Source organism: Homarus americanus, unplaced genomic scaffold, assembly GCF_018991925.1.
Source record: "Homarus americanus isolate GMGI-L3 unplaced genomic scaffold, GMGI_Hamer_2.0 scaffold25013, whole genome shotgun sequence".
Classification (NCBI taxonomy): Eukaryota; Metazoa; Arthropoda; class Malacostraca; order Decapoda; family Nephropidae; genus Homarus; species Homarus americanus.
The window spans coordinates 1,661,336-1,675,605 of NW_024722158.1; the positions used below are offsets into that span (position 1 = coordinate 1,661,336).

The 14,270-nt window shown below is 42.8% G+C and overlaps 1 protein-coding gene across 1 annotated transcript; it reads left to right on the top strand.

The window, feature by feature from the left end:
- Positions 1-1,465: 1,465 nt before the first annotated feature.
- Positions 1,466-4,506, top strand: LOC121862079 (zinc finger protein OZF-like). The gene has a single exon (XM_042360021.1). The coding sequence runs from the start codon at positions 2,873-2,875 to the stop codon at positions 4,130-4,132; it is 1,260 nt and encodes a 419-aa protein (XP_042215955.1). The 5' UTR covers positions 1,466-2,872; the 3' UTR covers positions 4,133-4,506.
- The last annotated feature ends 9,764 nt before the right edge of the window (positions 4,507-14,270 follow it).

A 14,270-nucleotide genomic window follows, 5' to 3' on the forward strand; every position in this document is an offset into this window, starting at 1 on the left:
GCCAGGCTTTCTTCTCATTTACATCCATGCTGTAATCAAACTTGGGATCTTTGAAAAGCTCTCTGATCTGAGGGCCATCAAAAATTCCTGCATTCAGCTTTGCCTCACTGACTTTTGGAAATTTTTCTTTCAGAAAATTGAAAGCCTGGCTTTTTTTGTCCAGTGCCTTTACAAAGTTTTTGAACAGACCGAGCTTGATGTGCAGTGGCGGAAGAAGAATGTTCTGTGGATTCACCAGAGCATGGGCAACAACATTGTGAGAACCTGGAGTAAGTCCACTTCTTGCAGGCCAGTCACGTTGCATGTAGTGCTGCTTGTCTGCTCAACTATCCCACGGACAGAGGAAACATGGAAACTTGGTGTAACCACCTTGTAGGCCCAGCACCATGGACACAACCTGTGGAAAAAACAGATTAGAAATATGTTTAGCTGAATAGTTTTATTATTAAAAAATATTAACACTTCATAATATGACAGTATGTCGGCAGACATAATTACCTATTAGAAAAACTGTCAACAAAATATAAATTTTTGAAAGCAATTGTTTTTGGTGTATTAAATTACCTTCAAGTCTCCACAGATCTTCCAATTGTGGTCATTATACTTCAGAGCAGTTAACAGATACTCCATGTTGTTGTAGTTCTCATCCATCTGCACTGAATGCCCCACCGGAACAGACGCGACCTGGTTTCCATTGAACAACAACACAGCTTTCAAGCTTCTTTTTGATGAGTCAATGAAGAGCCGCCACTCTGATATATTGTATGATATTCCCATAGCTGCAATGAGTCCACTGATATTGTTGCAATACACCAATGAAGTTTCCTTGTCAAAACTGAAGAACTTGCGAAATTCCTTGTCACGGTTACTGTACCAGGCAAATGTTGTTCCTGGTGCTAAGACATTGTGTTCGCAAAGCCGTGATCCTAGTAGTTGAGCTGACTCCTTAGACAAGCACAAGTCTCTTGTTAAATCATTCAACTCAGCTTGACTGAAGGGTATGGGCTCTTTTGCAGAAGCTGTGGGCACACACTCCCACTTTCTTGAAGTCTCGAGAGACACTGACTGAGGGTCTAGACTTTAGAGGCACATCGGGGTGGTTGCTAGTACATGCCATGTACCACCAGATGAAAAAGAAATTTAATTGTGAAAAAATATATGTAAAAAAACACGGATATATACTCTTTTCCTTTGCGTCACGGCGGACATTTAAATGGCCGGCGAGCACGTGGGTGTATTTAAATGCATCGTAAGGGCATTAAAACTGACCGAAATCTTTTCTGTGAGGCTTGCCAATGTCTCGGATGATTTTTTTAATGAACGAATATGAGGACCCCATTTTGAGCGAAAAATGCCAATATTTTACCTGAATCTCCGCTTAAAATGCTATAGCACAAAATTGTGACCTGATTGAGCAAAATGGATAACATTTTTGAGATCAGCATGCAAAATACACCCAGAAAAGCTTAATAATACACAAACCTCAAAAACTATGCAGGGCAGTGTTATTGGTGCCGGCAACAGTTCAGTTTCATTATAAGACTGAGTTATGGGCTCACTATCGCAATCATTCGTTGGGTCAGGCTCACCTTCACAATCATTCTTTGGGTCAGGCTCACTTTCATTATCATTCGTTGGGTCAGGCTCACTTTCACTATCATTCGTTGGGTCAGCCTCACTTTCACTGTCATTCGTTGGGTCAGGCTCACTTTCACTATCATTCGTTGGGTCAGGCTCGCTTTCACTGTCATTCGTTGGGTCAGGCTCACTTTCACTATCATTCGTTGGGTCAGGCTCACTTTCACTGTCATTCGTTGGGTCAGGCTCACTTTCATATGGGAGAATTAAGGTTGAGCTGTGTGTGTTACACGGCCATTTACAAGAATGCATCTACAGCATAAATTGAGATGCAGCTGTAGTTGAATAATATTAACCAAGTGTTATTTTAGCACAGTACAATATGTTTTGGGGGACATTTTTATGTGGGAATGTGTCTCTAGTTATATAAAGGAAGTCTGAAGTATTATTTCACTAATATGTTTGACTTTCCTTCCCACAGATATGAACTGAAGAACAAATGGCAGTGGGAAGAGAAGCAGTAGACTGTGAGAACACTATGTTGGGTGCAGGTGTAAACAACAGTGGACATAGACAAAGTATTACCAACTGAACCAAAGAATTACAAGTAGACAAGAAATTATTCTTCCTTGTGGAAATATGTTTTGAAATAATTCAAAACTTGTGTATAGATTCACCCCCTCATAAGACTTTTGTCACATGTAGTAAAAGTTTACCAGCCATCACAAGTACAGTAGTATATCAGCCTGAGTATTATTGTTTACCAGCCATCACAAGTACAGTAGTATATCAGCCTGAGTATTATTGTTTACCAGCCATCACAAGTACAGTAGTATATCAGCCTGAGTATTATTGTTTACTGTACATCAGAGGAACTGTACATATAACAATAGTGTACAGTATATAATTTTTGTACACTTCCCTGTTGAGTGTTTTTATAGTGTATGTTGTGTCATAAACAGTGTTTGTTAATGGCAAGTACAGTTATATGTGTAACTCATTCTTTACACCATTTTTCACATTTAGTTCAAAGAGGTATAGAGGAACCTTGTTAATAATGGTGTAGTCACATCACAAACTGGATCTTCCATCACACTTACCTCCTCACTGTCCTCCCATCTCAGCATCATTACATCAGTGTCAGTAAATCACATTCACTAATTGATTTATGTTTCAGTTTTCATTGTCAAATATAATTAACAGTAACAAGACATTAATAGCTCTTGTAGGAGGAAACAGTTTGCCAGTTAAGTGTCACTAAAACCTTTGAACACACAATACACACAGTTTTATAATGGAAGGTCACTCAGAGGAACAGTCAGAGTCTCCCAGAGAATTGTCTGTAAAATCACATCAAGTAACACATGTGAAAGATCATACAGGAGAGAAGCCATTTGAGTGTTCAGAATGTTTTAAAGGTTTTAAAAGACAACATGATTTAGTGAGACATGTGAAAGTTCATACAGTAGAAAAGCCATTTCAATGCTTAGAATGTTTTAAAGGCTTTTCACAAGGAAGTCACTTAGAAGCACATATGAGAAGTCATACAGGAGAGAAGCCATTTGAGTGTTCAGAATGTTTTAAAAGGTGCTCATTTAAATCTTCTCTCATAAATCATCTGAGAGTTCATACAGAACAGAAATCTAAGAAGTGTTCAGAATGTTTTAAAGAATTTAAAAGACAAAGTGAGTTAGTGAGACATATGAGAGCTCATACAGGAGAGAAACCTTATCAGTGTTCACAATGTGTGAAAAGATTTAGAAGACAAGGTAATTTAGATGAACATACGAGACTTCATACAGGCGAGAAACCTTATCAGTGTTCACAATGTCCTAAAAGGTTCACACATAAAAATTCTCTCGTATATCATAAGAGAGTTCATGCAGGAGAGAAACCTTATCAGTGTTCACAATGTCCTAAAAGGTTCTCACATAAAAATTCTCTCATAATTCATGAGAGAATTCATACAGGAGAGAAACCTTATCAGTGTGCAAAATGTTTTAAAAGGTTTTCACATAAAAGTTCTTTTGTGTATCATAAGAGAGTTCATACAGGAGAGAAACCTTATCAGTGTTCACAGTGTATTAAAAGGTTCTCAGATAAATCTTCTCTCATAAATCATAAGAAAACTCATACAGGAGAGAAACCTTATCAGTGTTTAGAATGTCATCAAGGCTTTTCTAAAAGTTCTAACCTAGTAAGACATAAGAAAGTTCACTCAGAAAAACCTTTCCACTGTGTAAGATGCATGAAAGACTTTATAGAGAAAGAGAGTTTAATATTACATGTAGAGAGATGTTACCAGACTGACCAGGTGGTCAACTCTCATCATTATGAAGGTGAAAGTTGCCAGGATTTGCACCATGACTTGAGCTTGTCTTGCCAACCAACAGTGGAGATGTGTGTTTCTGAAGGAGTGAAAAAGGAAACTAATTATGATCCACTCTCAGTCATTTGTGAGACAGAAGCTTCACCAGGGCCTGAGATAATTGACCAATCTTCTTTAAAGATGGAGTGCCTGGAAGAACTAGAATTTGTTAAGGAAGAATTCTGAAACTGTTATTGTTATTGATAGTCATGGTAGACTCAACCTTGGTCGCTCTAAAATCAATCTTTACAAAATTGTGAGAGAAAATGTGACGTAACGGATGAAAATATTATGATGCTACTGAGACAACTGAGTCGCAGTATTCATTCTGAAATTCATCTCGTCCCCTCCCCTCTCTTCCTCTCCCATCCCATCCCATCCCTTCCCATCCCCTCCCTTCCCTTCCTCTCCCTTCCCATCCCTTCCCGTGCCCTTCCCGTCCTCTCCGTCCCTTCCCCTCCCCAGTAAAGATTGTTTTTTGACTGGCTGTACATTTATTAATAAAGTACACTGTATCCTCATTAATTGGGGTCATTATAATTCAAATTTTGGCCAAATTCATATGTTTATTTTTATTTGTTAATTAATTAAACGATTTGAATTGAAAATGAATTTGAAATAACCTACAGGTTCAAAAGTCTATTGTTATTGTAAACGCCTTAGTTAAGGACGTTCAGGTTACCGGCAAGTCGAAGGGAATGATTGAAACCCGTCTTTTGACGCATTCAATATTTATTGATGTCAAAACCTGCAGAGAAGGCGTTCATAATATTACAAGGTGGTACATCTGATACATAATTAGTTAGTCTCACACAATTTTATCTTAATTACAATTTATTGAACATACTGACATAACACAAAGTTCATAACTCTATTCATCTTAGCTTCGCTTCATTCTGCATTGTCTTATTACTCCAGGTTAGGCAGAAACGAGCAGGCGTAAATAGTCAACAATATTTCAGTACCGAGGGGTATGTCATCACTTAGGCTGTACTTACAAGTGCGGGTCAATGCAGATCAGTATGGTGTTCCAAGAGAAAACAGTATTGCGTAAATCGTCCCAGCACAAATTCTCGGACAGGAGAAGGCTGGTCTTCACAGCATCACTAGAGAGGGCGATCTGTCTCATGGAGGGGCGGGCAGCTACCGCCACCAGTCTAAAGCCCTGTCCACACGATCGAACAGTGCCCGGCGGACTTTGCCCGTTTACCGGGCAAAGCCTGTGTGTCGTCGTACACACTGAGGTGCTGGTTGGCAGCAGTCACACTCTGCCACTGGTAGCTAGTAGGTGGTCGCCAGTAGCTGCTGCGGTACGATCACCATGGTGTGTCGCAGGACAGTTAAATCAAAGACTATAGCGCTGTGTATAATAATTGCTACAGTGTGCAAAAAGAAGAAAAAAGAGAAAAGGGAATGGTGCAAGGAATGGTTATCTCAACGAAAAGTTAAGGGAAGTCGTGTCACGATTTTACGTGAACTGCAAGGTAAACATGAGAAAGACTTCACTAACTACATGAGAATGGACCCCAACACCTTCTATAGACTTTTCGCAGGAAACGGTCAAACCACCAGGCAGACGGCCTTATCTGGTGATTTCGTTCGACCACGGGCACGGGCACTCTGGTAGTTTGCCCGTCAATTTTGCCCGAACAACGGGCATTTAGCGAGTGCCCGTCGGGCAGTGCTCGATCGTGTGGATGGGGCTTAAGACGGTCCACTCAGCAGAACCAGTAGTCTGTAAACACTTCTACATCTGGCGAGGTCACAGGTCGAAAGACTTAATGGCATCACACGCCAGCACTGTAGCTGAAGCCAGCGGCGATAACAATTATTATAAGAATATATTATGAAATAGATCAAGATGAATGAATTATAGGAATAGTTTATGAATTGTATTAAGATCCTGTATAAAACTACTCTTGGATGCATAGAAGTAGAGAGGGAGAAGGTGGCAGAGGAGGAGGACAGCTCGCCACCTCTCAACCCCAGATGAGCTACTGTGCTGCAGTATAGTCCCAGCCTCTTGTTTACAGAGAGGTACACTGCTCTACCTAACACTGTTGCCAGCACTCACTGAGGCACTGTTGTTGTCACTACTCAAGAGGGTTGGTGCTTACTACAGGATCTGTCTTGAGCACTTAGTAAATATTATTGTAGCATATTTATCACAATTTAATAAATATTATTGTAGTGTATAATACATCTTCATATGCCCAGGTTTATTCGCTGATCAGTTGAGGCGCTCCGCATCAGAAGGGGTGAAGCGCCAAATTCAAAAAGCTGAGAAAAACATTTAAAGTTTTTTGACGTTCAAACAACTATAATTTTATAGTTTTTTCAGCTTGGTTGTTTATTTTTTTATCATGCAGCTCAATCCTTCTCCTAGTGAACTGTGATAACTGGAAGTTAGTACCGTTAATAATTATTATATCGCCAGTTGAATGGGAATAACTACCCGTGATGTACAGTAGTTGGAGCTTCAAACCAACAATTATCGTGTTTTTCTGCAAAATTATGTTATTATTGTGGGCTAATACTGTAAAACAAGTTAATGATCACCAAAAACAACACTCGTCTTACCCCCCCCCCCCAAAAAAAATAATAACTAATAACTTTGCCTGTCAGTATTTATGTTTCCGTCCTATTATTAGCCAAAGATTTATAATATTGTTAAGTATAATAATAATAAGGAAACACCACTACACTCATCCTCCCACCATTAACCCCCGACGTAATTTACATACGAATACAAAGGCGGAGAAAGTTTGCATAATCTTTGGTAAAAAACAGTATTATGACAATAGTATTACAATCTTACTTTGTTTAGTTCCTTCGTTTTATTATATCCGACGATCATAGTAACTTGAAGTTACGTAAATCCTGAGGCGTGCGTATAACTATAGCGGCCTCGTCATAGGTCAGGTATTGATCAAAGTCTTTCTGCATTCTTTAAAAACCGTCACATAGATTCTTCATCAACTAAATCATCGATTATTGGTGCCGGCAACAGTTCAGTTTCATTATAAGACTGAGTTATGGGCTCACTTTCACTATTATTCGTTGGGTCAGGCTCACTATCACTATCATTCGTTGGGTCAGGCTCACTTTCACTATCATTCGTTGGGTCAGGTTCACTTTCACTATCATTCGTTGGGTCAGGCTCACTATCACTATCATTTGTTGGGTCAGGCTCAATTTCACTCATTCGTTGGGCCAGGCTCACTTTCACTCATTCGTTGGGTCAGGTTCACTTTCACTATTGTAGTGATGGGTTGTCAGACCACAGCTTACATCTCAGAAACAGTCCAGACTTGACCCGACATTAGGGGGGTCAAGTGTAGGGTAACCCTTGCAGCTGCCAAAGGGTTATAAATCAACCAGGCTCCCCTCCACATGTCACACGGCCCCAACAAACATGTAAGAAGGCACCTGCCTGACTCTCCCAATATACACAATAACCTACATCGCAGAAGAAGTCCAGACCTGACCTCACATTAGCCAGGTCAAGTGTAGCCCTTGAGCCCAAGTCAAGGGGCCACAAATCAACCAGAGCCTCTCATGTCACACGGCCCCACCAACGATGTTAACAGACAAGCATTCATCTGAAGATTTCTCCAGAATGTACAACAGCTTATAGTCTCAGAAGAAGTCCAGACCTGACCCTCACGGGAGAGAGAGTGAGAGACACACGGATCGGAGGATGAGGTCCACCACAGCCCAGTCCCGCTCGCGGGAGGAGAGTCACGCAAGACTTCCCTCCCCGACTTCCCTCCGGTGCCCAGCTAAGCAGTCTACCCATAGAGACAACCCAGGACCACCTGCTAGGCCTCCCCCAGGTCACGTGAGTTTTTGTCAGAGCTTTCCACGGGATGAGTTACTTACGTGGGAATTGTATTCATTTCATGTTCATGTCCGAGAATCAGAGTGTCTAGTAACGTAATATGATGTCCTAGTAACGTAAATATAATGTCCTAGTAACTTCAATAGAAGGTGTTATTAATGTGTCCATGTCATTGTCGTATTAATAAACAGTTGTAACGAAGCGGTGTTTGAGAAGTCGCCCTTAAGACGTAATAGATGTGTGTGGACGCATAAGATAAGATAAGTGTAAGTCCAGATTAAATAACTATCACGGCCACGCTACCAAAGTCTTCCTCTCTTTCACTCTCTTACTAAATATTCTCTTCATACTTTCTACTTTAAAACCCGTCATTATACTATCATTCGTTGGGTCAGGCTCACTTTCACTATCATTCGTTGGGTCAGGTTCACTTTTACTATCATTCGTTGGGTCAGGCTCACTTTCACTATCATTCGTTGGGTCAGGTTCACTTTCACTATCATTCGTTGGGTCAGGTTCACTTTCACTATCATTCGTTGGGTCAGGCTCACTTTCACTATCATTCGTTGGGTCAGGTTCACTTTCACTATCATTCGTTGGGTCAGGTTCACTTTCACTATCATTCATTGGGTCAGGCTCACTTTCACTATCATTCGTTGGGTCAGGTTCACTTTCACTCATTCGTTGGGTCAGGTTCACTTTCACTATCATTCGTTGGGTCAGGCTCACTCTCACTATCATTTGTTGGGTCAGGCTCACTTTCACTATCACCTCCTCCGCCGCTGCCTGGCGGCCCTCGCTCCCTCCGGCGAGCATGGCGACCCACAAGCTATCCTCCTCTGAGCACCCTCACCAACCAGCTCTCTCTACATCACGCTTGTAACCATGCTGCCTTCCCAGCACCAAGCTGCATTGTACATCCAATACAACATGTATACAGAGAGCACATTGTGAGTTTCCTTTCTCCATCCCATCCTGAGAGAGAACAAACAACCCGTACCCCACAAATGGTGACCCCGGAGTGACACGAACACCCAGCCAGGCAGCATGGTAATAAGCATTGAGTAGAGAGAGCTGGTTGGTGAGGGTGCCCAGAGTGAGGGCACGTGGCTTGAGGGACGCCAAGGTTTTTGGTGGGAGCGGAAGCCGCCAGGCAGGCGCGGAGGAGGAGGTAATGCTTGCTGGTGGCAGTGAGTAGAAAGAGACTGGTCACAGCGGTGTCAGGTCTTATAAGGCGGGGGTAGGAGTGGGTTGATATATGACCCCCGCTCCATGGGCGGCGCTGGAGGCGTAGGCTGGGGAATTCGAGAAGGTTCGGTGTTTGTCGGGGAGGAATCCACTACAATATAATATTATATTTTCTAAATTTCAATGTCCTTACCTTTCTGAAGTATACTCTGTTTTTACTTATACAGTGGTCCCTCGGTTAACGAACTCAATCCGTTCCAGCAGGTTGTTCGTTAACCGAAAAGTTCGTAAACCGAAACCATTGTTTCAATGGGTTTTTGGGTAATTGGTTCCAGCTCACCGAAAATTGCCTAAATTCAACAAAAAGGGTAGAAAAGTACACTTTCTTTGAGGTGTGTATGTAGAAGGCTCCTGGATGATGATGATGATGATGGGAATTAGAATGGGGGTGGAGGAGAAGGGAGAAGAGAAGGCATTGGGGTGGAAGAGAAGTCACCCCATGGCGCCATTTCACCCATAAAATTTTAGTTCTCTTGGTGTAATTCAAGATTATTTTCTTTAAATCAACACTGCATTGTATTATATATTGTCAATATGTAAAATAAATTTCAAAATGATCAATAATTTGCTTGGAAACACAGAAAAAAAAGAGTTTAGTTGAAGAGAGTCTCAAGCAAGATGTTACCTCCACTGAAAACAGAGAGAGACTAACGCCTGTTTGGTGTGTTGAGAGGCTGGATGGCGCGCATAAAACTAGTTTCATTACCTTCAATTATGTTCAATAATTGTTAAAATGACTAAAAAAATTATTATTAAACTTTTAAAATTATTGAATAGTATAAACTTCTTGATATTTGCTAAAATGGTAAGGAATTTAAGCCCTAGAACCGATTACTGTATTGGCGGACTAAGAATACAGATGGTGGACCGCCAAATGCAAGTGAAAACATGTTCAGGTCGGCTCTAAAGAAACTCGTTAATTGAAGGTAACTCATTAACCGAAATCTCGTAAACCAAGGCGCTCCTTAACCGAGGGACCACTGTATCTCATAACCCCACAATATATGAAAAGAAATGAAAGACTTGTAAACTATAAGCAGAGAATAATCAGAATTACTTATATAAGAATATAAGCAAGAATATAAGGTATATATAGATAAAGAATTGAAGAATAATAACAGAAAAGAATATCTGGATGGTAAAATATGAAGTAAAGCAACTTAGCCCACTACAAATGGTGACAGCTCCGCCCATTACAGTGACAGGTACGGATGACGATTTCATGCCATTAATCACCTCACACTGCTTGCGGTCATGTAGAAAGTCTTCTATCCACGCCAGGACATTTCCCCGAATTACGTACCCTTCCGGTTTGATTTTCAGCCTTTCATGGGGTACACTTTTATTTTACTTTTATCCTCTTCGCCACTCATCAGCTCGTTAGCCGCGTGGGCGATCGATCACTTCTCTGATTACTTTTCCTTTTCATTTATCCTCTTCACCAAATGATCGGCTCGCTAGCCGCCCGGGCGATCGGTCACGTCTCTCACACACTGTTGGCAAGTACTCGGCATGCACCGGCTCCTGAATGCACCTGACCGAGCTCCAGTGCTGGTCAAGTCTTGTCTTGAAAGAGCTCGTACTCGGTGCCGTCACAACACTCTCTGGTAGATTGTTCCAAGAGTTTACAACCCTCACTCCGAAAAAGTTTGCCCTCACAGTTTTCTGGATTTGTGCCTTCTTGAATCTTGAGCTGTGACCCCTTGTGGAGCGAGCGTCCGCTAGCTCCAAGTAAGGACACTCGACTGAGTAGTGCCCCCTGAGATGCTTATACACCTCAACTAGGTCCCCCCTTGCCAGTTTGTATTATAAGCTAGGCAAGTTCAGGCGCTCCAATCTCTCAGGGTAGCTGAGGTGCCGAAGTGCAGGCACCAGTCTGGTGGCCCTCCTTTGAACATTTTGAACCAACTGACAGTCCCTAGCATATCTCTGGGACCAGACAGGGTGACAGTACTCCAGATGGGGGAAGCATTTCACTCTTGAAGATCGTTACGAGGGATGGGCCATTTAGATATCTGAACGACCTTCTTATAAGACCCAATAATTTATTTGCCTGGTTTACCTTCTTCTCACAATGGGCCGAGAACTTCAGCTCATTGCCAACATACACACCTAGGTCCTTCTCAAATTCAGTCTCAACTAGTGCAGTTTCTTCATCCCGTTTGGACATATGGTACACCTCCTTACCGTTGGTATGCCCCAGGTGCATCCTCTTACACTTCGTGACATTGAATCTCAGCAGCCATTCCTTCGACCATTCCTGGAGCCCACAGAGGTCCTTCTGCAGCTCTTCACAGTCAGCTTGGTTCTTAATTTCCCGAAATAACTTAGCGTCATCGGCAAACATTTGTATGGAGGAGTGTACAACGTCAGGCATGTCATTTGTGAAACAAACAAACAACAGTGGGCCCAATGCTCTGTCCTGTGGTACCCCACTTGTGACAGATACGGATGACGATTTCGTATCATTAATCACCACACACTGCTTACGGTCATGTAGAAAGTCTTCTATCCATGCAAGGACGTTTCTCCTTCCAGTTTGATTTTCACCCTTTCAGGGGGTACGCTGTCGAAAGCCTTGGCAAAATCTAGATAAATATTGTCGATATTACCACCCCGTTCCAAAATATGGGTCCAAATAGCCAATATGTACCTTGAGCAATTGTGTTAAGCAGGAGTGACCCGGCATAAAACTGTGTTGGCAATCCTTTACAAGATTGTTTCGTATTAGATGTTCCATTGCGGCATCTCTGATAATACTCTCAAGTACCTTATATATTATGCTGGTCAGGCTCACTGGTCTATAGTTGTTCGTGGAGTGCCGATCGCCCTTCTTGACGATAGGACTCACATAAGCCACTTTCCATTCACTGGGGACCATTTGTTCATCCAGGCATTTACAAAACATGATCTTCAGGGGCTCTGCAAGCCCGTTGCACAACTCTCTTAGCACTCTAGGATGCACCATGTCAGGGCCGGGACTCTTATGGACCTTTAGCCTGGATAGTTTATTTCTAATACCCTCTTCTGTGAACACAATGTGGGTCAGTGCTGTGTCGAACCGTCTGTCCTCAAACGCAGGAAGGTTATTTGCATCCTCTCTTGTGAACACCGAGGAAAAGAAGCTGTTCAATGCCTCGGCTTTATCCTGGTCAGAATCTGCGTAACTACCATCCACCGGCCTCAGGTCTGATACTCCTACTCGCGTTTTCAATTTCGACTTTGCATAGCGGTAAAACTCCTTTGGGTTTGACTTGACCTCGCTTGCAACCAGCCTCTGGAACTCCTTTTCAGCCCTTCTCACTCTGTCTTTGCTTGGTTCCTGGATCTGGCATACATCCTCCTGTCTTGCTCATCGTTTGACCCAACCCACGTCTTGAATTTCTGGGTTTTCTTCTTAATTTTGTCGACCGCCACATGGTTCATGTGTAGGGATCCCCTCGTATTCCTAGAAGCACTGGGTTTGGTCTTGGGTATATATTTATCGATCAAATGGGTCACTTTACTAGTTATGGTATTCAGCGTAGTGTCTGCGTTCTTGTACCTTAATGAGTCAGGCCAGTTGATACCCCTCATCTCTTCCCTCATCCCATTGTAATTTCCCTTGTAATATTTGCACCTTGGCCTGACCTTATCCTGAACTAGATAACAGTTAAGTCTGAATGACAAACTATATGGTGACTGGTGCCAACTGGGGCAAGGTATTGGAGTTTGGCCACCATACCCTTCTCGTTTGTTATGATGAGGTCAAGTGGCTTGGGTGTTTGCTCCCCTCTGTAATGTGTCGGGTCTCTAACATGTTGGAACAGAAAATAATCTCTCAGAGTTTCTACAAAAAGAGTAGCAGGGTTATTCAAGTCATTCGGGGTGGACTCGTTTCTCCAGTCGATGTCGCCATAGTTAAAGTCCCCCATGATAAGGAGGTGGCTTGGGTTGAGCATATCCGCATTGTTTATTAGGGTTCTTAAGTTCTTTTGATTTAGTGGGCCACAGTTTGGGGATCTGTAGATACACCCGACAATAAGTAAGTCCCTTCCCTTTAATTTAATTTTACACCACTTGGACTCTTCAAAAACATCCTCTCCCTGTACCCTCGCCTGGCTGGCTCTAAGGTCTTGCCTAGCATAGATAACCACACCCTCTTGCAAGTTTCTTGAGAAAGGTTCGTAAATGAGTCATATCCATCAATACTGAACTCACATTCCTCTGGGTCTATTCTCCTGTTCTTGTACAACATTTCTACAACTCCCACAATATCTGGTTGGTGTACCTTCAGTAGTGTTTCAAACTCCTCTCTCTCATCAAGAAACGTGTCAGTATTAGTGTACATGACATTCAAGCCAGAATTTGTTCTCGATAACGTCTCTGCTCTTAGTAGTAACCCAGCTCCCCCCCTCATTCTCAGAAGCTGCAGCATTTGCGAAGTACACTGTATTTTGCAGGGTGTGGTTAGAAATGTCATTGCTTACACGGCGCTCTCCTCCTGTCCGGTAGGCGGAGCTGGTGTCACCTCCCGGGTGGGGGTTAGAGCGGGTGGAGGGGGTGCTGCTGCCCCCTGGCCCTGTGTTGGCTCACTTGCTTCCACTGTGGGGTACGGGATGTTTGAGGTTCACACTCAGGATGGGATGGAGAAAGGAAACTCACAATGTGCTCTCTGTATACATGTTGTATTGGATGTACAATGCAGCTTGGTGCTGGGAAGGCAGCATGGTTACAAGCGTGATGTAGAGAGAGCTGGTTGGTGAGGGTGCTCAGAGGAGGACAGCTTGTGGGTCGCCATGCTCGCCGGCGGGAGCGAGGGCCGCCAGGCAGCGGCGGAGGAGGTGGTGTTGCTTGCTGCGGCTGTAGCTAGAAGAAAAGAGTTGGTTGGTGAGGATGCTCAGAGGAGGACAGCTTGTGGTATACTGCCAGATCTGGGGCCACTAAATCTAAGGGGATAACTTAACTCTAATCTTAATGTCTAAGGGTCGCTGCCACCAGACCCCCTCTGGACAGCATGTAGCTCGTTAGGTAGCGGGCAGAGCGGACTAGGCATTGGGTTAGGTTTTCCATTGATCAGATCGATAAGGGTAAAGAAGGGTGAAACCATAACATGTCTTCATTGATTTATTTCTTATAAAACACACTGGTAAAAAAAACATACATGAACTGGCCTTCCTCAGAAGAACAACGGAATTTTGGTTACCCAACTGGGCCCCAGACTCCTACATTACTGGCGGGTCATCCACCCACTTA